This window comes from Nomia melanderi, chromosome 6, assembly GCF_051020985.1.
Source record: "Nomia melanderi isolate GNS246 chromosome 6, iyNomMela1, whole genome shotgun sequence".
NCBI lineage: Eukaryota > Metazoa > Arthropoda > Insecta > Hymenoptera > Halictidae > Nomia > Nomia melanderi.
This window is the reverse complement of record NC_135004.1, coordinates 10492045-10517037: the sequence shown is the minus strand read 5'-3', so window position 1 is coordinate 10517037 and position 24993 is coordinate 10492045. Positions and strand designations below refer to the sequence as shown.

Sequence of the window (24993 nt, the reverse complement as noted above, 5' to 3'; positions counted from 1 at the left end):
ATCTGAATTCCATAGTCTGGACTCATTTTCGACTAAAGGTATCTCGAACTTCCCATTGGTCAGCCGATTGTAGTCTTCGTCCCGATGAGACCTCGACCCTGGAGTCCCATCGCTGCTAAGTCAGTTAGCTACCCCTGGTCCTCCGGTCCCTTCTGGCCGACCGAATCCAACTTTTGCACTTTGGAAATCTGAATTCCATAGTCTGGACTCATTTTCGACTAAAGGTATCTCGAACTTCCCATTGGTCAGCCGATTGTAGTCTTCGTCCCGATGAGACCTCGACCCTGGAGTCCCATCGCTGCTAAGTCAGTTAGCTACCCCTGGTCCTCCGGTCCCTTCTGGCCGACCGAATCCAACTTTTGCACTTTGGAAATCTGAATTCCATAGTCTGGACTCATTTTCGACTAAAGGTATCCCGAACTTCCCATTGGTCAGCCGATTGTAGTCTTCGTCCCGATGAGACCTCGACCCTGGAGTCCCATCGCTGCTAAGTCAGTTAGCTACCCCTGGTCCTCCGGTCCCTTCTGGCCGACCGAATCCAACTTTTGCACTTTGGAAATCTGAATTCCATAGTCTGGACTCATTTTCGACTAAAGGTATCCCGAACTTCCCATTGGTCAGCCGATTGTAGTCTTCGTCCCGATGAGACCTCGACCCTGGAGTCCCATCGCTGCTAAGTCAGTTAGCTACCCCTGGTCCTCCGGTCCCTTCTGGCCGACCGAATCCAACTTTTGCACTTTGGAAATCTGAATTCCATAGTCTTGACTCATTTTCGACTAAAGGTATCCCGAACTTCCCATTGGTCAGCCGATTGTAGTCTTCGTCCCGATGAGACCTCGACCCTGGAGTCCCATCGCTGCTAAGTCAGTTAGCTACCCCTGGTCCTCCGGTCCCTTCTGGCCGACCGAATCCAACTTTTGCACTTTGGAAATCTGAATTCCATAGTCTTGACTCATTTTCGACTAAAGGTATCCCGAACTTCCCATTGGTCAGCCGATTGTAGTCTTCGTCCCGATGAGACCTCGACCCTGGAGTCCCATCGCTGCTAAGTCAGTTAGCTACCCCTGGTCCTCCGGTCCCTTCTGGCCGACCGAATCCAACTTTTGCACTTTGGAAATCTGAATTCCATAGTCTTGACTCATTTTCGACTAAAGGTATCCCGAACTTCCCATTGGTCAGCCGATTGTAGTCTTCGTCCCGATGAGACCTCGACCCTGGAGTCCCATCGCTGCTAAGTCAGTTAGCTACCCCTGGTCCTCCGGTCCCTTCTGGCCGACCGAATCCAACTTTTGCACTTTGGAAATCTGAATTCCATAGTCTTGACTCATTTTCGACTAAAGGTATCCCGAACTTCCCATTGGTCAGCCGATTGTAGTCTTCGTCCCGATGAGACCCTCGACCCTGGAGTCCCATCGCTGCTAAGTCAGTTAGCTACCCCTGGTTCTCCGGTCCCTTCTGGCCGACCGAATCCAACTTTTGCACTTTGGAAATCTGAATTCCATAGTCTTGACTCATTTTCGACTAAAGGTATCCCGAACTTCCCATTGGTCAGCCGATTGTAGTCTTCGTCCCGATGAGACCTCGACCCTGGAGTCCCATCGCTGCTAAGTCAGTTAGCTACCCCTGGTCCTCCGGTCCCTTCTGGCCGACCGAATCCAACTTTTGCACTTTGGAAATCTGAATTCCATAGTCTGGACTCATTTTCGACTAAAGGTATCCCGAACTTCCCATTGGTCAGCCGATTGTAGTCTTCGTCCCGATGAGACCTCGACCCTGGAGTCCCATCGCTGCTAAGTCAGTTAGCTACCCCTGGTCCTCCTGTCCCTTCTGGCCGACCGAATCCAACTTTTGCACTTTGGAAATCTGAATTCCATAGTCTTGACTCATTTTCGACTAAAGGTATCCCGAACTTCCCATTGGTCAGCCGATTGTAGTCTTCGTCCCGATGAGACCTCGACCCTGGAGTCCCATCGCTGCTAAGTCAGTTAGCTACCCCTGGTCCTCCGGTCCCTTCTGGCCGACCGAATCCAACTTTTGCACTTTGGAAATCTGAATTCCATAGTCTTGACTCATTTTCGACTAAAGGTATCCCGAACTTCCCATTGGTCAGCCGATTGTAGTCTTCGTCCCGATGAGACCTCGACCCTGAAGTCCCATCGCTGCTAAGTCAGTTAGCTACCCCTGGTTCTCCGGTCCCTTCTGGCCGACCGAATCCAACTTTTGCACTTTGGAAATCTGAATTCCATAGTCTGGACTCATTTTCGACTAAAGGTATCCCGAACTTCCCATTGGTCAGCCGATTGTAGTCTTCGTCCCGATGAGACCTCGACCCTGGATTCCCATCGCTGCTAAGTCAGTTAGCTACCCCTGGTCCTCCGGTCCCTTCTGGCCGACCGAATCCAACTTTTGCACTTTGGAAATCTGAATTCCATAGTCTGGACTCATTTTCGACTAAAGGTATCTCGAACTTCCCATTGGTCAGCCGATTGTAGTCTTCGTCCCGATGAGACCTCGACCGTGGAGTCCCATCGCTGCTAAGTCAGTTAGCTACCCCTGGTCCTCCGGTCCCTTCTGGCCGACCGAATCCAACTTTTGCACTTTGGAAATCTGAATTCCATAGTCTTGACTCATTTTCGACTAAAGGTATCTCGAACTTCCCATTGGTCAGCCGATTGTAGTCTTCGTCCCGATGAGACCTCGACCCTGGAGTCCCATCGCTGCTAAGTCAGTTAGCTACCCCTGGTCCTCCGGTCCCTTCTGGCCGACCGAATCCAACTTTTGCACTTTGGAAATCTGAATTCCATAGTCTGGACTCATTTTCGACTAAAGGTATCCCGAACTTCCCATTGGTCAGCCGATTGTAGTCTTCGTCCCGATGAGACCTCGACCCTGGAGTCCCATCGCTGCTAAGTCAGTTAGCTACCCCTGGTCCTCCGGTCCCTTCTGGCCGACCGAATCCAACTTTTGCACTTTGGAAATCTGAATTCCATAGTCTTGACTCATTTTCGACTAAAGGTATCCCGAACTTCCCATTGGTCAGCCGATTGTAGTCTTCGTCCCGATGAGACCTCGACCCTGGAGTCCCATCGCTGCTAAGTCAGTTAGCTACCCCTGGTCCTCCGGTCCCTTCTGGCCGACCGAATCCAACTTTTGCACTTTGGAAATCTGAATTCCATAGTCTTGACTCATTTTCGACTAAAGGTATCCCGAACTTCCCATTGGTCAACCGATTGTAGTCTTCGTCCCGATGAGACCTCGACCCTGGAGTCCCATCGCTGCTAAGTCAGTTAGCTACCCCTGGTTCTCCGGTCCCTTCTGGCCGACCGAATCCAACTTTTGCACTTTGGAAATCTGAATTCCATAGTCTTGACTCATTTTCGACTAAAGGTATCCCGAACTTCCCATTGGTCAGCCGATTGTAGTCTTCGTCCCGATGAGACCTCGACCCTGGAGTCCCATCGCTGCTAAGTCAGTTAGCTACCCCTGGTCCTCCGGTCCCTTCTGGCCGACCGAATCCAACTTTTGCACTTTGGAAATCTGAATTCCATAGTCTTGACTCATTTTCGACTAAAGGTATCCCGAACTTCCCATTGGTCAGCCGATTGTAGTCTTCGTCCCGATGAGACCTCGACCCTGGAGTCCCATCGCTGCTAAGTCAGTTAGCTACCCCTGGTTCTCCGGTCCCTTCTGGCCGACCGAATCCAACTTTTGCACTTTGGAAATCTGAATTCCATAGTCTGGACTCATTTTCGACTAAAGGTATCCCGAACTTCCCATTGGTCAGCCGATTGTAGTCTTCGTCCCGATGAGACCTCGACCCTGGATTCCCATCGCTGCTAAGTCAGTTAGCTACCCCTGGTCCTCCGGTCCCTTCTGGCCGACCGAATCCAACTTTTGCACTTTGGAAATCTGAATTCCATAGTCTGGACTCATTTTCGACTAAAGGTATCTCGAACTTCCCATTGGTCAGCCGATTGTAGTCTTCGTCCCGATGAGACCTCGACCCTGGAGTCCCATCGCTGCTAAGTCAGTTAGCTACCCCTGGTCCTCCGGTCCCTTCTGGCCGACCGAATCCAACTTTTGCACTTTGGAAATCTGAATTCCATAGTCTGGACTCATTTTCGACTAAAGGTATCTCGAACTTCCCATTGGTCAGCCGATTGTAGTCTTCGTCCCGATGAGACCTCGACCCTGGAGTCCCATCGCTGCTAAGTCAGTTAGCTACCCCTGGTCCTCCGGTCCCTTCTGGCCGACCGAATCCAACTTTTGCACTTTGGAAATCTGAATTCCATAGTCTGGACTCATTTTCGACTAAAGGTATCCCGAACTTCCCATTGGTCAGCCGATTGTAGTCTTCGTCCCGATGAGACCTCGACCCTGGAGTCCCATCGCTGCTAAGTCAGTTAGCTACCCCTGGTCCTCCGGTCCCTTCTGGCCGACCGAATCCAACTTTTGCACTTTGGAAATCTGAATTCCATAGTCTTGACTCATTTTCGACTAAAGGTATCCCGAACTTCCCATTGGTCAGCCGATTGTAGTCTTCGTCCCGATGAGACCTCGACCCTGGAGTCCCATCGCTGCTAAGTCAGTTAGGTACCCCTGGTCCTCCGGTCCCTTCTGGCCGACCGAATCCAACTTTTGCACTTTGGAAATCTGAATTCCATAGTCTTGACTCATTTTCGACTAAAGGTATCCCGAACTTCCCATTGGTCAGCCGATTGTAGTCTTCGTCCCGATGAGACCTCGACCCTGGAGTCCCATCGCTGCTAAGTCAGTTAGCTACCCCTGGTTCTCCGGTCCCTTCTGGCCGACCGAATCCAACTTTTGCACTTTGGAAATCTGAATTCCATAGTCTTGACTCATTTTCGACTAAAGGTATCCCGAACTTCCCATTGGTCAGCCGATTGTAGTCTTCGTCCCGATGAGACCTCGACCCTGGAGTCCCATCGCTGCTAAGTCAGTTAGCTACCCCTGGTCCTCCGGTCCCTTCTGGCCGACCGAATCCAACTTTTGCACTTTGGAAATCTGAATTCCATAGTCTGGACTCATTTTCGACTAAAGGTATCTCGAACTTCCCATTGGTCAGCCGATTGTAGTCTTTGTCCCGATGAGACCTCGACCCTGGAGTCCCATCGCTGCTAAGTCAGTTTGCTACCCCTGGTTCTCCGGTCCCTTCTGGCCGACCGAATCCAACTTTTGCACTTTGGAAATCTGAATTCCATAGTCTGGACTCATTTTCGACTAAAGGTATCTCGAACTTCCCATTGGTCAGCCGATTGTAGTCTTCGTCCCGATGAGACCTCGACCCTGGAGTCCCATCGCTGCTAAGTCAGTTAGCTACCCCTGGTCCTCCGGTCCCTTCTGGCCGACCGAATCCAACTTTTGCACTTTGGAAATCTGAATTCCATAGTCTGGACTCATTTTCGACTAAAGGTATCTCGAACTTCCCATTGGTCAGCCGATTGTAGTCTTTGTCCCGATGATACCTCGACCCTGGAGTCCCATCGCTGCTAAGTCAGTTAGCTACCCCTGGTCCTCCGGTCCCTTCTGGCCGACCGAATCCAACTTTTGCACTTTGGAAATCTGAATTCCATAGTCTGGACTCATTTTCGACTAAAGGTATCTCGAACTTCCCATTGGTCAGCCGATTGTAGTCTTCGTCCCGATGAGACCTCGACCCTAGAGTCCCATCGCTGCTAAGTCAGTTAGCTACCCCTGGTCCTCCGGTCCCTTCTGGCCGACCGAATCCAACTTTTGCACTTTGGAAATCTGAATTCCATAGTCTTGACTCATTTTCGACTAAAGGTATCCCGAACTTCCCATTGGTCAGCCGATTGTAGTCTTCGTCCCGATGAGACCTCGACCCTGGAGTCCCATCGCTGCTAAGTCAGTTAGCTACCCCTGGTCCTCCGGTCCCTTCTGGCCGACCGAATCCAACTTTTGCACTTTGGAAATCTGAATTCCATAGTCTTGACTCATTTTCGACTAAAGGTATCCCGAACTTCCCATTGGTCAGCCGATTGTAGTCTTCGTCCCGATGAGACCTCGACCCTGGAGTCCCATCGCTGCTAAGTCAGTTAGCTACCCCTGGTTCTCCGGTCCCTTCTGGCCGACCGAATCCAACTTTTGCACTTTGGAAATCTGAATTCCATAGTCTGGACTCATTTTCGACTAAAGGTATCCCGAACTTCCCATTGGTCAGCCGATTGTAGTCTTCGTCCCGATGAGACCTCGACCCTGGAGTCCCATCGCTGCTAAGTCAGTTAGCTACCCCTGGTCCTCCGGTCCCTTCTGGCCGACCGAATCCAACTTTTGCACTTTGGAAATCTGAATTCCATAGTCTGGACTCATTTTCGACTAAAGGTATCCCGAACTTTCCATTGGTCAGCCGATTGTAGTCTTCGTCCCGATGAGACCTCGACCCTGGAGTCCCATCGCTGCTAAGTCAGTTAGCTACCCCTGGTCCTCCGGTCCCTTCTGGCCGACCGAATCCAACTTTTGCACTTTGGAAATCTGAATTCCATAGTCTTGACTCATTTTCGACTAAAGGTATCCCGAACTTCCCATTGGTCAGCCGATTGTAGTCTTCGTCCCGATGAGACCTCGACCCTGGAGTCCCATCGCTGCTAAGTCAGTTAGCTACCCCTGGTCCTCCGGTCCCTTCTGGCCGACCGAATCCAACTTTTGCACTTTGGAAATCTGAATTCCATAGTCTGGACTCATTTTCGACTAAAGGTATCTCGAACTTCCCATTGGTCAGCCGATTGTAGTCTTTGTCCCGATGAGACCTCGACCCTGGAGTCCCATCGCTGCTAAGTCAGTTTGCTACCCCTGGTTCTCCGGTCCCTTCTGGCCGACCGAATCCAACTTTTGCACTTTGGAAATCTGAATTCCATAGTCTGGACTCATTTTCGACTAAAGGTATCTCGAACTTCCCATTGGTCAGCCGATTGTAGTCTTCGTCCCGATGAGACCTCGACCCTGGAGTCCCATCGCTGCTAAGTCAGTTAGCTACCCCTGGTCCTCCGGTCCCTTCTGGCCGACCGAATCCAACTTTTGCACTTTGGAAATCTGAATTCCATAGTCTGGACTCATTTTCGACTAAAGGTATCTCGAACTTCCCATTGGTCAGCCGATTGTAGTCTTTGTCCCGATGATACCTCGACCCTGGAGTCCCATCGCTGCTAAGTCAGTTAGCTACCCCTGGTCCTCCGGTCCCTTCTGGCCGACCGAATCCAACTTTTGCACTTTGGAAATCTGAATTCCATAGTCTGGACTCATTTTCGACTAAAGGTATCTCGAACTTCCCATTGGTCAGCCGATTGTAGTCTTCGTCCCGATGAGACCTCGACCCTAGAGTCCCATCGCTGCTAAGTCAGTTAGCTACCCCTGGTCCTCCGGTCCCTTCTGGCCGACCGAATCCAACTTTTGCACTTTGGAAATCTGAATTCCATAGTCTTGACTCATTTTCGACTAAAGGTATCCCGAACTTCCCATTGGTCAGCCGATTGTAGTCTTCGTCCCGATGAGACCTCGACCCTGGAGTCCCATCGCTGCTAAGTCAGTTAGCTACCCCTGGTCCTCCGGTCCCTTCTGGCCGACCGAATCCAACTTTTGCACTTTGGAAATCTGAATTCCATAGTCTTGACTCATTTTCGACTAAAGGTATCCCGAACTTCCCATTGGTCAGCCGATTGTAGTCTTCGTCCCGATGAGACCTCGACCCTGGAGTCCCATCGCTGCTAAGTCAGTTAGCTACCCCTGGTTCTCCGGTCCCTTCTGGCCGACCGAATCCAACTTTTGCACTTTGGAAATCTGAATTCCATAGTCTGGACTCATTTTCGACTAAAGGTATCCCGAACTTCCCATTGGTCAGCCGATTGTAGTCTTCGTCCCGATGAGACCTCGACCCTGGAGTCCCATCGCTGCTAAGTCAGTTAGCTACCCCTGGTCCTCCGGTCCCTTCTGGCCGACCGAATCCAACTTTTGCACTTTGGAAATCTGAATTCCATAGTCTGGACTCATTTTCGACTAAAGGTATCCCGAACTTTCCATTGGTCAGCCGATTGTAGTCTTCGTCCCGATGAGACCTCGACCCTGGAGTCCCATCGCTGCTAAGTCAGTTAGCTACCCCTGGTCCTCCGGTCCCTTCTGGCCGACCGAATCCAACTTTTGCACTTTGGAAATCTGAATTCCATAGTCTTGACTCATTTTCGACTAAAGGTATCCCGAACTTCCCATTGGTCAGCCGATTGTAGTCTTCGTCCCGATGAGACCTCGACCCTGGAGTCCCATCGCTGCTAAGTCAGTTAGCTACCCCTGGTCCTCCGGTCCCTTCTGGCCGACCGAATCCAACTTTTGCACTTTGGAAATCTGAATTCCATAGTCTGGACTCATTTTCGACTAAAGGTATCTCGAACTTCCCATTGGTCAGCCGATTGTAGTCTTCGTCCCGATGAAATCTCGATCCTGGAGTCGACATTTCATTAACTTTAACCGCATATCAAATGACCGGATTTAAAATTTGATTTAAAATTTTGCGTATCATTTCATTCATTTTTTAGTTTCGAATTTCGAGTTTCGTGTTTCTAGTTATTAGATTTCAGTTCAATTTTTCCGCATTTAATTTATTAACATAATCGTGATTCATGTGTTGGTCATGCAAGATAAAATCCGGGTCCTATAAACGTGGCAGTTCAAAATCCCTGTGCTAATACAAAATTACAGAGCACAAAAAAATGTATGAATACTCGTAAAGCGCGACTCGAATAAGTTAGTCTGGATCCACACTACTAGTCTGTCCACGTTTCAACTGCGCTGCCTGTTCGGTCCGATATAATATTCACTTATTCAAAATAATAGACCACCAGCAGTTCGAACGAATTCAGAATTTTAACTTTTGTGATTCTCGAGAATAAAATTGAAATATCAGACTTAACTGTTAGACATTTTTTATCTATCAGACACACTTTTGATCGAAGTGATGGTAAAACACTGTTCACACTGTCGGTGCAGATCGTAATAGTTAAAGTTGGGATAATAGAGGTTCAATTAACCCGTTAAGTGTGGAATTTAGTTGAAACTATCTCTTGTTGTGCGCGCAATAAAATCAAATAATGAAGTGTATACTTGTCAAATGCTACTGAAATAAACTGAAGTGAAACGAAGAAGAATTACGTGTTTGTCTAAAACAGTAAATAGTTCATCGTTGAAAAAGTTAGCGCCATTTAAAGTGTTAAGATGACGTATGTACTCGTCAAACGCAGTTAATTGGTTAAGAGTTCTAGTTCCTTATTTCTCCAAATGTCTACAAATAGTAGATAAAATAGGAAACTCTATTAATTCTGTGATCCTTGAATGTGAGTTTTGCGCCACCAAAGATTTCAACGTTCCGTCATCGATATCTGTTAATCGATCTGGCTCCGGTTCACTCGGAAGAGACTGATATTTCAATAACACTTGGCAAATCAGTTCCGCGCTGTATTTTCTGATGCAACACCTTCATCGATAACGTTTCACATCTTTTTGGCAGTTGCCATGACATTATTATCATTCTGGAACTCTCAAACATCGCATGACAAACACGTTGTTTTGGTTTCTTTTTCATTTCAGTCGTACAAGAAATCGAACTCACACTCGATTCTAACTTGCTGACTGTTGTTTCTGGACAGTTATACTTGTAGAAATTAGAAAATACTACTTTGTTAACCTTTTTACTACTACGTGATACAGTCGAAACAGTTTTCTTAACGAAGCAGAAATTAAAAAGTCAAGATCCATCATAATGATTGCTTTACCATCTTTCTTTATCTCGATATATCCCCAGAAAAATTAATTTCTAAGATTATGTGAGAAATACTGACATCTGAATTTGGGTCAAGTAATGGTCAAAGTGTTAATATTGTTAATTCGCATTCCACTGTGTGCTGTTCATGTATCCGTATAGTTCCATTGCTAGCTCCACCGTAGCTAAGAAGTTAAGAGGTTGTGGGTCGCTTGGAATTTCTCATAAAGTTTTTAGTCCAATATCGACACCGGTAATTGCTTCTGACTTAGCCAGTATAACCGTCCACTGACAGCCGCCATTAAAGAAGTTTAAGAGAACAATTTGAGGGACACTTGCATGGTCTAGAGATGGAGTATGCTATTTCATGAATAAAAAGGAGACAGGGAAAATTTAAACAAGTTTCTTTTAAAATGCTACTTTTTAACTGCCACGTTACCCACACGTGGGTTTATGTTTTATATAAACTGTCAAATTAATTTTCGTAATGATGTATTCTGACGAATCGAGTTTTGTTGGATGTACAAGATACAAGAAGGATATTATAGCAATTTACAAGCAAGAATTTTAGCTGTTTAATTTCTGCTTCTGTAGGAAAATTATTTCGACTGTATGGTAATTTTAATGAGTATTTCTTTAGTAGTTAACGTGTTAAAGTTGGTTTCATATATCATTCACATATTTTTCGTTCATTTCACTTGAAATTTAGAGCAGATACTTTTCCATGTGCAAAGTGTATCAGGATACATCTCCACTGCTAGGTTCAGTACACTAAAATAAGAAAGAGAATTCATGTAAGTGTTTGTTCTAGCTGACCTTGTTTCCGAGTTGCAGTCGTTTTTGTATTGTACTAGTTGTCCACCTGCTTTGACAGAAATTGCACCAAGTGACCACCTTTGGCTCGGATACAAGCGTCTAAACCCTGTTCAGCGAGACAATGCGGATGAACAAAACATCAGTGCTCTTCCTATATTAACTCTTCATCTATAAATAAATAAATATTTAACAATTTCTTAAAAACTTTGTTCCTTTGGGTATTTTTGTATCCAGATGTGTCTTTATTTTTATCATATCCTTGCATAAATAATCTTTCTCAATTCAGTCACGCCCTCAGTTTTAAAAATACACCTACACTTGAGCAATGCAAAAGAAAATTATATTTGCAATAACATTTCAAATTTGTAGCTAAACTAGGGAGCATAATAGGGTAAATAAGATAATGTAATTTGTTTTGTATTTATTAATCTGAAGGAAGCTTGAATAAGCTATTCTTCAAAACAATGCAAACATCAAGAAGTCTATTAATAGGCTAGCAATAGATAGAATGTTAACTATTCGAAGAACGTGAATTCGACTTTGTTCCATTTAAACGGCGGTCGCGTGCCTTTGTTTAGAGTTGCTAACCCAACTCGTTGAACGAACTATAGAAGTCTTGCCATTGACCCTCTGACCCATTCAAAATTTCGAAACTTTGTTTACGTTTATTCTTTCGTTTCCTATACGTTTCCTTCCTTTTCTTCAAAATTCCCAGGTGTTTATGTTTATTTACTCATGTCTTTCGTTTGCTCTACGTCTTCGATCAAATGTTCCTCTAGTTGGCAATCAGCAATTAGGAAAACCTTCCGCATACAGATGTCTTGCCAAAGCGGCATTGCTCTCAGGAAGACCGTAGATTAAACGCGTGTCTGCCATTTCTGTATTCTTGTAACCTGCCATTATCAATTCAAATGTAAACTATCACGAACCTGTATTAAACTCCTTCCACGTGCACAGCTGTTACGAATGAACTGGATCGATACAAAAACATTTACAAAGCGGAGTCTGCACAATAGCCAGCAGTGATGTCATATGTAATATACCAAACGTTGTTTATAAACAGTTAAATACAGAGTTCAGTTTGGTAAAAGAATCATTTGAAGAAACGCTTGCAACTCGGAAATGAGGTCAAACGGGAGAAACGATTATACGAACTTTTTCCTTGTTTTAGTCTGCTGGATCCACTGGCGAAATTAAAAAGGAAACGATAAATTATAGTGAGAACGCATATCGTGACGTCATAAGGTTATGCAAACAGACAACAACTCAGGGTAGATAATTACAAGCACAATTCACAGTTCCTAACTTGCAGTTTTCTCCGCCCACTGACTCTCGATTGGAAGTTATCTTACGATTTCAATCTAGTAGAAAAAATTGTGTGTTGACACGTTGTATTAACTTAAACATATAATAAATAAGATTTACTTGTTTTCAGCAAACTCAGTTTTTGTATTCATAACTCCGAACGGATTTTTATGTAGTTTTTTAAATGACGAACAATATTTTTACGCTCTCTAAAGTTCACATAATAAAATTGCACTACAAAATTTGCTATTCATTCTCACCTGCTTTTCATTTTCCAAAAGAAACAAAAAATTCGGGAACAAGAATCATCCTTAATACTAAAACTATCAAGCAGTTAAATTGACTTTTTGAAATTCCTCTGTAGAAACTTCGTGCATCTATTGAGACTTCAACTGATTTATAACTTAGGTTGCATATTGCTATATCAATGTTTTTAATAATTACAAAACTAAGGAATCAGGAATGAGTCATTTTGATGCGTCTGGAATTTTCAGTGTTGAACCTCGGAGTACCGATGGTTCGGTAATCCCATCGACAATAGATTGGTATTAATTCCGAAGTGTCCAGGTTCTACCTTAAAAGTTTCATTTGTGACCTCGCCATATCGCGGCGACGACTGTACATTTTATCTAATTCTTTGCCCAGTTCCTAGATTAGACACCCCATCCCGTAAAGAGCACCACGCCTACCATCCAATCGCTGTGATCGTGTCCTCTAACGGGTCGTTGCTAAACAACGGGTCCCCTGGTTCGTACGGTGCATTCATGTTCAGACATGTAACGTTTCAGTTCAAAGAAACATTCTTGTGTCATTCACCTGTCGCATGTCAGAACTCACCTGAACGTGTCAACCGTTATAAATCATAACGACCAGCGAAACGTTCCGTGACTGATGATATAAGCAGGACTTTTGTCTGTGCTGGGATGTTAGACCTTGTCTAGATTGAAGGAAACTGTTCGCGAACAGCTCAGGAATTGCTCACCAAGAGAAATAATATTACATTCACACTGGAGCTCACTAGTTGATTGCAAGTACTGTAAAATCACTTAATGACTAGGCTAAGAAATGTAAGTCTTATTGGTCAGCTCTCCTTCTTACGATGTTAACTTACCATTCGTCAATATGGTTGTATCTAACCAATCAAAACTATAACCAAAACATACAGCGGAGGAAGTCATCTCCCAACAGTAGTTGCTGACTTGTTAGGTCAGTACTCAATATTACAGACATGTCCAGACAGATTTCTAGTTTGCGAACAGATCCTTGGATATACCGCTTTCCGAGCAAACACTGTTTGCTATTCTCTGAACTGTCCACACTGTTCGTGAACATATTTGCCAAGGTGCTCGCGAATAGCTGTCTAAACAGGGCTTTACATGTCTGAACGAATAGTATAAACGCACCCCAGGACCTGTTACACACTTAGTACTGCATTCGGGTGGTACTAGTCCAACGTTAACCTTTTTACCAATGTTAACTTATATATACTTCAAATGGGGTTGGGTTCATCCACCATTGAAGTTACTCATACCATTCGCCTCTCACGTTAGTTCCATCGGTCTCAGGCTTAAAAGTACACAGGGACAAGGAGAATCAACGGCACGCTCCACCTCGGCACGCGGCTCGACCAATAACAAGGAAGTGCCGAAACTGAGCCGCCATAACTACGGGTCGAGCGCTGTGAGTGGACGTCTCCGCTTGCCCCTGTGCACTTTTACGCCATGGCCGATGGAACTACCGTGTCGAATAGTAGATGCATCCCCATTTAACACGTTCGCTACTAGCGTTTATTTCGGCAAGGACCTCCTCAATTATAATATTTTATTTAATCCAATAAATCTTCCAAACAGAATATCGAAAAAATGAAACCGGAACGAGTTATTGAGTTCCTAAATACAATGCCGTAGCTTATAACTTTAAATAACAATATATATAAGATTAATTTCATTAGCTTTATGTAAAACATAAGATTGCGCCCGTCACAAATATGTGACGCTGGTAGCGAACGTGTTAAACTACGTCTAAGATAGCAAAAAGGCTGACGCCAAGGAGCCGTTCGGTCGCAGACTTGTTAAGTACATAACTACCCTAAGAAAGACAAAGGGTTGACGTTAGACTAGCGCCGGTCAAGTGCGGTAAGTACGCTGGCCTTTATTCGCTGAACACCGTCTACAGAAAGCCGTCGTTCGATTTTCCAGGGAACCCGGCGAGGCGATGAGATAACCTGGAGGAGAGGAAGCGAGAGATGTCTCGGCACGGTAGCGAGAGATCCTTAAACTGTCTGCAATCGATGCAACCGGGTTGCGTAGCGGTCCACGTAAACAACAACGCCGGCGTCGCTCAGCCGACGGAGTTGGCAGTGTCGTCCCCATCAGTAACGTGTAATGACGACAGTACGGGCAAGGTCAATGCCGGTGGCGAACTATGCGGCACGACAGGAAGCGAGTCGGGTACCGTTCCGTCACCCTCGGTAGTACCCGCCGCTGCACCCTCTTCGGGGGACTCCCGTATCCCGCGTCCCTCGCCCACGGGTTTGCGTCGCTCGGTGAGCTTGCGCATGCGGGACGAACGGGTCTCGCCACATCAACCACCACCACCACCCAGTACCGCGGCCACCGCGGCTCTGACCAGGCAGCAATACCAGCACCACCGCCGGTTGAACCTGCTGGAACACTATCATCCGGACCATCACACTTTCCCAATCATCACGGAGAATGGAACGGAGTCACCGCGACAACGATCGCTCGTGAGTGCCCTGCGTGTCTTTTTTTCTTATCTTTCTGTTATGTCGCCTGCTTTTTTTTCGGTTTGATCCTGTACCCGACCACCTGTTCATCGAAGATTTTACGGGGTTGAAATTCGGAACTCCTCGGGTGTCCTGGTCTAGCCCGCTAAGGGATACTACGCTGTATCCTTCCGTTCGATGCAGATCGCAGATGCGTCCTGGCGAACGCGTCTTATTGACTTTGCGCGGTTTCTTTCCTGCACCTTCGTTGAGATTGCAGGACGAATTTTGGTGGAATTGTTCGCTTATTTTGAGTGTGGCTTGAGGTACCATTTTTCTGTTGTATAACGAGTTGAAGTAAATACGATTGAATTTCGAGTTTGTTTTGTTTAATTTGATTTTGGGCGTCGATGTATTTGTATTCGACGGTTTTGGTCGATTGTATTTTGTGGGTAGTGTATCGAGAATACTAATAATTATTTGATACTGTTTCTTTTATATTTTTGGGGTATCGTGTTATACAAGTGATTGTCTACCTTCTTTGGGATGCTGCTTTGTACCAAACATTCTTAGATTTTCTTCTTTTTTGTTTAATTTCATTTATTTTGCAGCACTGATGTATGGATTAGAAAATAGTATTTGTACTTAGCAGGATGATTTTTGGTTGACGTATTAAATGCATGTCAAGTGTACTAATGAATATTCTTAGTTTTATCTGAATCCTCCATGTTTTGGAGACATTTTAAACTGTGGCTAAATATGCTTAGGTTTTTATGCTTTTCTTTTATTTATTTTAAGTACTAAATGAAAGGAAAATTGAAAAATTCTAATCGGTGTCATCATTCTTTGCCATTTTTCAAGTATGGAACATTAAAATTGAAATGTCCCTCCCATGCTATTCAATTAAATTATTTACACATTTCTGTTATGTTACTGTTCTTCAATCTATTATATATATTTCAGGAATTTAATAAATTCAGATTAGGAAAGTCCAAGAAAAAGCTGATTTGAAAAGAACGTCAGATCACCTACAGATCAACAATTTCAGAAATGTATTAAAAGCTAACGTATGCACGGATTTTTATTAATGAAAAATACAAGAAAATGTTTCTTAGACTAAGATTGAAAGAGAAAATACATTTCGATTAACATTCTCACGCAATAAAGGTCATATTGTCTCTACAATAACGAATATACGGGCACTCAGCCAGAAATTCCCTTCAGTGAGTTATAACTTGAAGAATAAATTTCGACAAACCTTTAACATGAAGTTCAGCGTTCAAGTAACCAATCCTCTTTATTATTCAATTATAATAAACAACTTAAATAATCTGCCACGTAAATGAAAAAAATTATCTGTGCAACAAAAATTAACACGTCTGTGTTATTTTCAGTGAACGACGGAAATTTCAATAAAAAAAATTTTATTTTGAAATAAAAATCTCAGATGGTAGACTTCGCAAAATGACACGAGTTTTCGGTTATAAAATCTTTTAACAAGAAAGGTTCAAGTATATCGATAATTCATTTTCGCATCTCAATTTGGTAATACTATATCTGACAATCACTTCAAAATTATTGAAGAGCTTCTCTATAACGTCGCGCTTTGATATCCACCTTAGCGTCCCGTTTCTAATCCCATTATCCCGTGGCTCTGCCCAACAGTAGATAGGCCTTCGAAAAAGACAGGAATAGCGATAAATGAAGGGAAACAGAACTAAAATAACTAAGAGGTTATTATTGTACAGTAGAACCTCGATAACTTGAACCTCTATAATTCGTAAAATTTCTATTCTCTCTTCCGCTTCGCCCTAAAAGTCTCTACAACAGAAAGTACCAAAATTGTATAAATCGAATTATTTGCCTCATATTTGATACGTATTTTACTTCTGCAACTTGAAGTCAGAATGTCTACCTTTCGAAATTCGCATTTGTCTAAGTTAAAACCTTTAAAAACCTTGCACAAGTCGAAATTTCGTTTGTTAAATCTTTTTTATCCGAAATCTCGATAATACGAAACCTTTGAGACTCAAAGGTCATCTATCTTACCTTACGATTTAACGCGGTGGGCGTCAAAATATCGTTTGAACGTGTAGCGTGATTTGTCTAACCATCAGTCTGTCGTTTGCATGTCCATGTCCTTACTAGTTGTTTCTGTACAAAAAGCAATTTGAAAATTTGTCTATCAGAACACACCACTACTATGTTTTATTATAGATGTTTTAAAGCTTTCGGTTTTATTGAAACAAACAAATTTTTTATTTTTCTTATTGCGAAATAATTAATGATTTACTCCATATTTTCTCCAAAAAAATATGATAACCGTATGTACTTACCATTAACTGTGCGACGTTACAGGCGATATCTTTCTCACGCTACGACTGAACCGCTGTATTTATTGTGAGAAAACTGATTGCGGTCGACAACGTTATCGGCGCTTTAATCGAGACAGACTGTAACACTATTTAAGATTAAAGTGTTCCGATCCTTTGTCTTGAATGTGAAATACTCATCGTACTGTTCCTCTGCATTTTTATCGATATCGTTTAACTGATTATTTCCGTTTTGCAAACATTTGATAAATCTAATGAAACGCGTTACAATTAACCGACTCTGCGGAAAAGTGTTTCAACTAACAACGTTTTTATTTTGAAAAAATTGTTGGTAGGCTTGAATTTTAAAAGTAAAATATGTACACTTAGAAACATTACAATGTATTATTATGTGTATATACAATGGTCTGAATTTATACATTTTTGTTATGTATAACGAATATAGATCGTGTATATTTTTACTTGCTTTTATCTCATTTTTAGAAAAGGCTTTATACTATTTTTGATCGTTTTGATAAAAAGAGATTTGTTAGGGAAGATAGATGCATATATTCAATAAAGTCACATGTGTAATGTGGACGTATACGTCGTTTTATAAGATCACTCCATAAATTGGTTCAAATTCGATTCATACGAATGATCCTTTCTTGCATCACAGAATCTTTTTATACAAATGGAATAAAAAAATTGCCTGTAACATAGCAAGAAATTGCTATCATTAAATAAAATAATAAAATGTATTTTATGTTCATTGTTTCAATCTTTCCACCAAAATCAGAAGAATTTGACTTGATATATAAGAAATTACGCGTAATTATTTTCTAAACAATCAAGCAATTTTTGTGCAATTCCTTACTTACCACACAAATAATTTTTACAGTTGAAACTTTGATTTTTTCTTTAAAAATGATATACTAATTTTGATAATTTATTCTAATAATATATTAAATTAAATTATATACCTCTTATATTGCATTCTTTAGACAGGATAAACTAATGATCTTAAAAGCTCCAGAAAATACACAATAACTAGGGAGATTACGCGAACTACTGCAATTATGCGAATTTTCATAAAAGATAATATTATTATTCTCTTCGAAACTGCTTATGTAACAAAATGTTGTTTCAAGAATTGACGAAAATGTTCGATTTTTGATTTTTCATTTTATAACTAAATCAGATGTCAATACTAATTCGCGTGAAGTAAAGCTGAAGCTGGTTCAAAACATTTATCAACCGATTAATAAGTTCATTTGCTTGAAAATTGTTTCCGTACAGATTCTGCAAGCTTCCCGTTTTTAAAGAAGGGTCGCCCATTTTCCTGCTTAATGGAGGTCTTTGACAGAATTGTCAGATTTTGCCTCACTTTCAAACCAGACTTTCTACTATAAAGATACGTGAAAGCTTCTGGGTTAGCTCGAGGTAAATCACCCTTAGCTCAACGGAACACAAAAATGGCGAACTTTGCATTTCGTATACCTAACTAAATACCAGTTTCTTGCAAATATCTGAATGTATGCTTCATAACGTATTCACTTTGTACTTTCAATGGCTCTATAAAAAACGTATTAATTAAAATTATTAATAGAGACAGATTAAATAAGACAGAAATTTCATTCGCTCGTTTAACGTTATTTTTAATGTAGCTTTGTCGTCCAGGAACTACAATATTTACTGGAAAGTACTATTCGCACTGTGGATAGATAAAATCTAATTAAATGAAATTAACTGAAATTAATTTACTTAGTAAAGTAATCCCAGGCGGACGGCTCTGCGATTGAGATGGCTTGATCTCATTAAAACTATCAAATATTTTCATTTTCCTTAAGTGGTCTATTGAATCTTGTACAGAAGCTATTCTTTTTATAAGTGTATATTTATTTTCATGAATATATTTGGTTTTTTGGTAGGTATCAATAATATTTATGATGTAATAGTTCTTGTTAAAAGTGGGCCATCTTTCTTCAACTTACTCTGTAGTTTGTCCTATATATCATCTAAATATTGCAACGTTTTTCTTTAACACCTTGTATAGTGAACTTGGTTACTTCACATTCAAATTTGTTAATGAATTGCTTGAAAGATACTGTGCGTTGCGTTAACAAAATAACATTATTTTAACGTTTAACCATTATATAAGACGACAGACTATAAATTAATTTTTCGTCATCATTTGAAATTCAATGCGAGAGCAATTTTTCACGTAATCGATTTTCACCAGACTACCTTTTAATATCAGGCATCCAGTGTTCTTTATGCAATACGTTCAGCGCTCTACACTTTGATAAACGTGAAAGCTTATCAGTTAATATTAATGCCCAACAGTTTTATCAACTTAAAAATTTCATAGAAACTCTCATTAAAATGGAAACAGTGTGCCCAGCTATTCCTTTGCTTCGCTGAAAACACTTTCAACCAAAAGTTCAATTAAAAGATATATAGTTTCTCATTATTATTTAGCATTATTTTTAACATTTCTGACAAATGTTAATTTTTATGGAATCAAGTCTGGTTAAAATGATTCCATTTTGTTAATAATAAATTATGGATTCTTTCTTAACACTAGAATTACCGTACTAGTCAGAATGACTACTTTCGGTTTTCTTGTTTCACAATTACTGATATCTTAAAAGCATTCAATTTTGGAAATGATCTTGAAGACAAATAGTTTCACTTGAATTGTTGTTAAATTGATTTTTTTTGACTCAGCAGGTAAGAGCACTCCTTTAATATTCCCTTTCAAACTATGTAGCAATGTTGTATTTACAAATATATTGAAATATGCAATGAATTATTATTAATATTAAAGTACACGCATCACTTACTTCGTCTGCCACACCAATGGCACTTCTGTTTAGATAAGTGAATACTGCAAAGTAATGCCTTCGGCGGTAATTAGTGTCGTATGAGTTGAATTAATTGCATGTTCGTTGCGAAGTTCGCTGTGTAATTTAATCATTATTGGAATTAATCATCGAATTTATCCGAACTATAATTGTATGATGATTAATTAATAATTGTACTCTTGTACTTATATTTTCACATCTAAAGCTGCAATACAATTATAGTGTATTTGTTACGTTTAACACATATTTATTTGCAATTTGTTACAGTTACAATGTTTTTATGTAGGTACGATAATAATGCAAGTGATATCAACGATCAGGAATATCTGAATATAAATGTAGGTGCAAATTTAGGTATGAATTTATGATAAGAAATAAAAGTAAAATGATAGGCAAAATATTAAAAAAAAATTAAAGCACAATAACTTAATGGTACTAATAAAACAAAATGTAATGATATACTTTATATTGTATTAGTCTTTTAAAACCTTAGCGTGTAATTAGAGAAAGTTATTTCTAATTGAATACTAACCGACTTTATGACCCGTACGTAAAACAGTTGTTAAATCTATCTACATTTCCCATTGGTTATTTTCACTGTCCCATAAAAAGTGGCTATAGAAATACTTCACAAATTAGAACATAAAATTTCGCGTATTTTCATATTTTCAAACATTCATTTTACAATCTGCAAAGGTACCAATTAAAAAACTTTTCAATTATAAAATTTTAACAGTGTTCACAATCCTGCGAAAATAATTTCAATTCAGATATATGATGTTCACCAGAAATTATTCAAAAAAACAACATTTTAATTCTGATATTAATCCTTATGAATTTCCTGAAACATTTCTTACATTATTCTGTACTTATTCCGTTTACATTTAAACTCTAATTGCACGACCTATCCCGTATTATCGGAATCGGAACATACATAAACGATTACACGTGTATAAATACTTAATTTATCGAGTTATCTATAATTTATTCTGGTTTAAATATCTACTGTTCTCTGTTATCAGCAAAACATAATTTATGCAATATAGTAACCTTTGACACTCGACTTATTTTCAATGTTGTTCGATGTGAACTTGTACTTATTTTTATAGAAACGAACTAAAGTAATTTACAACGGTAAAATTCAACGTTTCATATTTATTTTATTTATTTATTATTATAATAAGATTTATTTTTCATAATATTTTTAAGTATGGTACTTTTCAAAATAAGTGACATACGTGTTTTAGAGTAAATTAGTGTTGTCAGCTCTAGCATGACATATAAGTCCTATAACAAATTCGTATTGTCATCTCCAGCATGATTTAAGGACCGCGGATTATTCCATGTTCGATGATGCAGAGCAATCTCTTATCGTGGATTATTCCGCTTGCGGATGCGAATGGGTTACTCATGAGTTGATGATTGTCTATTAATTTATTTTTCAGAGTCTCTCATTGACACCGGCTAGGCCGCGTCCTGTACACGCGGCCTCTGGAGGGTCAAGCACAGGAATTGCCGATGACAGCGATGTGGAGAGCGTAAAAAGTTACGGAAGTGCCTGCAGCACCGCGAGCGCCTGCGATCATGCTACATTTGCTTTTAACGGTACCACATGGTCTGGTAGATCACGGAAATACGTTGTTCATTGTTCGAATCATAAAGGTGACAATGAACAGTATCTGACACCGACTCAGAGGGCAGCTAGACAAGTTAGGAAGTTTCAGGTAAGACTCACGATTGACCGGTAGCGATCAGGAGCAACGTGAATAAATTATCATTCGAAATCGCTGAACAGAAATCGTTGAAAGACCTATTACATTTTCATAAGACTATGAATAGTCTTTTCTTAACACTTACCACAAACCGGTCAAATAACCGGTGTTAACATTTGACCAAAAAATTCTGCGTTTTCTTTCGTTGATTTAACCTTCTATCGATTCCTATATTGTCTAATTAATCAGTTTTCCAATGTTTCACGTCCCTTTTGTTTCTGTTTCGAAGAAAAATTTATTATCTAACTTGCTTAGCTTTCTTTTGTTAGTTATTTGACTGGTTACGATAGTAATAAGTATATACAAAGTCCCAGTACGGTTAATGTATACATTTTTCCATTATCCTGTCTTGACCTCTACGCCTTGTCCTTGAACTTTCCGGTCACTTCCTTTCTAGATCGATTCACGAGCATTGAATCCCTGCATTGATTTGTGCAGTCTGCATGATTTTTCACAGATCTTAGCAAGCGGTCCTAATTGCGTATGAACTATCCAGTAGAATTACATTTTTACAAAGTTACTGAAATCTTGAAAAATCGACCTTGCTAATGTTGTCAAACATATGGAGCCGAAACCATCCGATTTTTTCTAGTCTTCCAATTACAGTATTTTCTTCTTTTCTTTCTTTCGACATCAAGATTGCATACTCTAGATTTGTTCTAGCCCACTAATCTTCCGCTACTCTTTCTTGATAGCTAGTTGAAGACAGTCTCAATGAAAACTGTGTCTATAGACGAAATAGAATAGCCACGCAAGATGGCTGAATTGAATAGCACAGTAGTTAGTCTCACGCTATTCTTTCCGTGTTTACGAGCTTTCCTACGCATAGTCCGCTCACGGTACAGCCTAACAATAAACGTAACATCGGCTTCTCACTGAACCGAGTGCGTTAAACACCATAGACACGCGAACGATAGCGTCTAGCGTACAAGGGATCTCTTGTTTTACCTCTGCCCACCCGGCTCATCGCTATTCCTCTTTCTCGATAGCTACTGAGTAGCGTGGGAAGTTTAGCTGGCATAAACATGGGAGGCAAAAGGAAGCGGACGCGCGTTTATTCTCACGCTTGTTTCGTTCGTAGGCGTTATTAAAAGAAGCACGGAAGGAGATCGAGGAAAAGGATCAGGAGATCTTTCGATTAACGAAGGAGGTGGTGGAGCTTAGATTATACAAAGCTTCTTTGAATAGTCCAGACGAGAGGACGGATAGCAGCGATGCTCTCACTGTACGGGAAAATAATCCTTTCTCGCCGGAGTCCCCGACCAAGGATTTACCGGACGAGGGCACGGCCCCGAAGCCCGTTTGCCCGGAGACCCCGGAGAAACGCGGCCAAGACTTGCCTTCCTCTTTGGCAGATTCTGGACACTTCGAAGATGGTTCGATTCACTCGAAGGATTCGGTGTATTTGCCAGAGGTGCAACCGGAAGTCGTCATCAGGACCGGAACACCCGGCAAAGTTGTCGAAGACAACACCTCCGACACGTCCGCCAGATCGACTACCCCGGAAAGGGACGAAGAGCGACGGAAGCTGGTAAATCTTTACGAGACGAGGATCGAGGAGATGCACCGTAGACACGTCGACGAGCTTCAAGAACTGAAGCAAAAGCACAATGACAAGGTACGTTCACCTTGAGAGTTAACACGTTCCGTGCCACGGAAATTTCGGTCGTATTTTGCTTATGAACTGTATTGATTTTTGAAATAAAATATTAAGGTACACTCAAGTTTTTGGTAATTTTTATATGCTTTGATATTGTTTCTTATGTGTCCCTTAAAAATATTTTCTTAGAAAAATTCGAATGTACCAAATGTGGTACACGTGGCACTGAACGTGTTAATGAAGCAAATAAGCAAACTTATTGTTTGGTTAGTGGATTATATTTTTCGATAATTTTGTCAGTATTACTTCGTCATAAGTATGATAGTTGTTCAAAGTATATACTTGATTGCAGGTGGAAAGCTTGTTGAATCAGTTAGCTGAAGTGAACACGCGTTATTGTGAAATCAGACCAAGTGTTGATGCTGCGGAAGCTCGAGCACGGGAGTTAGAATTAGAATTAGAGGCTGTGAAAACGGAACTCGCTGAACAGAAGAATTTGTTAAGCGAACAGGAAGAAAGAAATAAACAAATGTACCTGAAAATGTATGCCAAAGGTCAAGAAGCTGCACGCATAGAACAAGCAGATCAGGTAAACTGATACGACCAATTTGTAATTAGAGGAACTTCTTTTTAACACTTAATCGGCCAGTTGTTATACGAAAAGATTTTGTATGATTTACATGAAAAACGTGATCCTTTCCGGAAAAAATATATAAATTTATAAAGAAATTGATAATTGTTATAATTAATAACGTAGAAATGGCTTCAATCTACAACAAAGTCTAAACGGATATTTTTATTCGACCGGCCGGTTAAGTGTTAATATATCTCAAAAATGATTAACGAATTTAATTAAAAATAGTGGATTATGTACTGTTATAGAAATGTTTAATATTATACGTTTTATGTTTATACGATTTAAACTTAAAATGAATTTTTACTTATATCTTTATTTATGAACATAGATACTTGAACATGCACATCATATACCACCAAAAGCTTCTGTAGCGGAACTACTGCAACAACTGACAGTTACTCGAGCAGAATTAGAAAATGTCAAGGTAAATATATTGGTTTATTACTGTTACATTTTTAGTATTACAATAATAATACTACATGTATTGCACATTAAAAAGGAAATTACATATGTATATGATTTTTTATGCCTGACATCATATAACTGAAGCTTTATTTCTATGGCTACATAAAATAGCATGAATTATATTTTTAACGCGGTATCTTAGAATTTTCTACAATAAATATTACAACATCGAGATACATTGTTCATTGATCAATACAGATTTCATTCAACAGCAACAAAACATATAAAAATCATTATCTATATTTGCTGTGTATGTGATACAAAAAGTACTCATTTCTTCTTCAATTTATGAAACCTGTTTTGATAAGAAATAAGGCATTTCGTATTTTGTCTCGTTTATAATATCTCATTGCTTCCTTTTGAACCTTCATTTTCCTTATCCATCTGGCAAAACATAAATTACTTTCATATTTTTTGGTAAATACTATTCTTTAAATTTACTTTTGATTAGTTCTTTTTTTAATTTAATGTTTCATAACACAATAGGAAATTATAGTGTTTCGCAATTTATTAAATTTTTAGGTAAAGCGACATTTAACCAAATGTTTTTCTTAAACAATATTTGTATTTCTTAAATTGATTTGTTTAACGAATTTCAAATTTGTTCTATAAAATATATAATCTAAATACCTAAAAATGAAAGAGGTACAACATAGGAGTCTCTGTTATACTTCACATTCTGAGCATCCTTGTAGATCACGATTCTCTTG

The 24993-nt window shown here is 40.6% G+C and overlaps 1 protein-coding gene and 1 long non-coding RNA gene across 4 annotated transcripts in view; one reads left to right on the top strand and one right to left on the bottom strand.

The window, feature by feature from the left end:
- Positions 1-24993, top strand: part of qtc (GRIP domain-containing protein quick-to-court) — a 52655-nt gene that overhangs the window by 21432 nt on the left and 6230 nt on the right. For both annotated transcript variants that reach the window (XM_076368294.1, XM_076368293.1), the window contains exons 2-6: positions 14104-14651; positions 21255-21533; positions 22663-23199; positions 23534-23770; positions 24147-24242. In XM_076368294.1, coding sequence (XP_076224409.1) covers positions 14151-14651; positions 21255-21533; positions 22663-23199; positions 23534-23770; positions 24147-24242 — 1650 coding nt within the window. In that variant the 5' untranslated portion in view covers positions 14104-14150. The remainder of the gene's footprint in view (positions 1-14103; positions 14652-21254; positions 21534-22662; positions 23200-23533; positions 23771-24146; positions 24243-24993) is intronic.
- LOC116434067 (uncharacterized) lies at positions 8431-17022 on the bottom strand. Of its 2 annotated transcripts, none has more exons than XR_004236414.1 (3): positions 16967-17022; positions 16680-16784; positions 8431-8469 (listed from the first exon to the last, which is right to left on the bottom strand). It is a non-coding gene; the product is annotated as an uncharacterized LOC116434067 (long non-coding RNA). The 2 variants fall into 2 exon arrangements; XR_004236415.1 differs by lacking the exon at positions 8431-8469 and adding an exon at positions 14917-14967.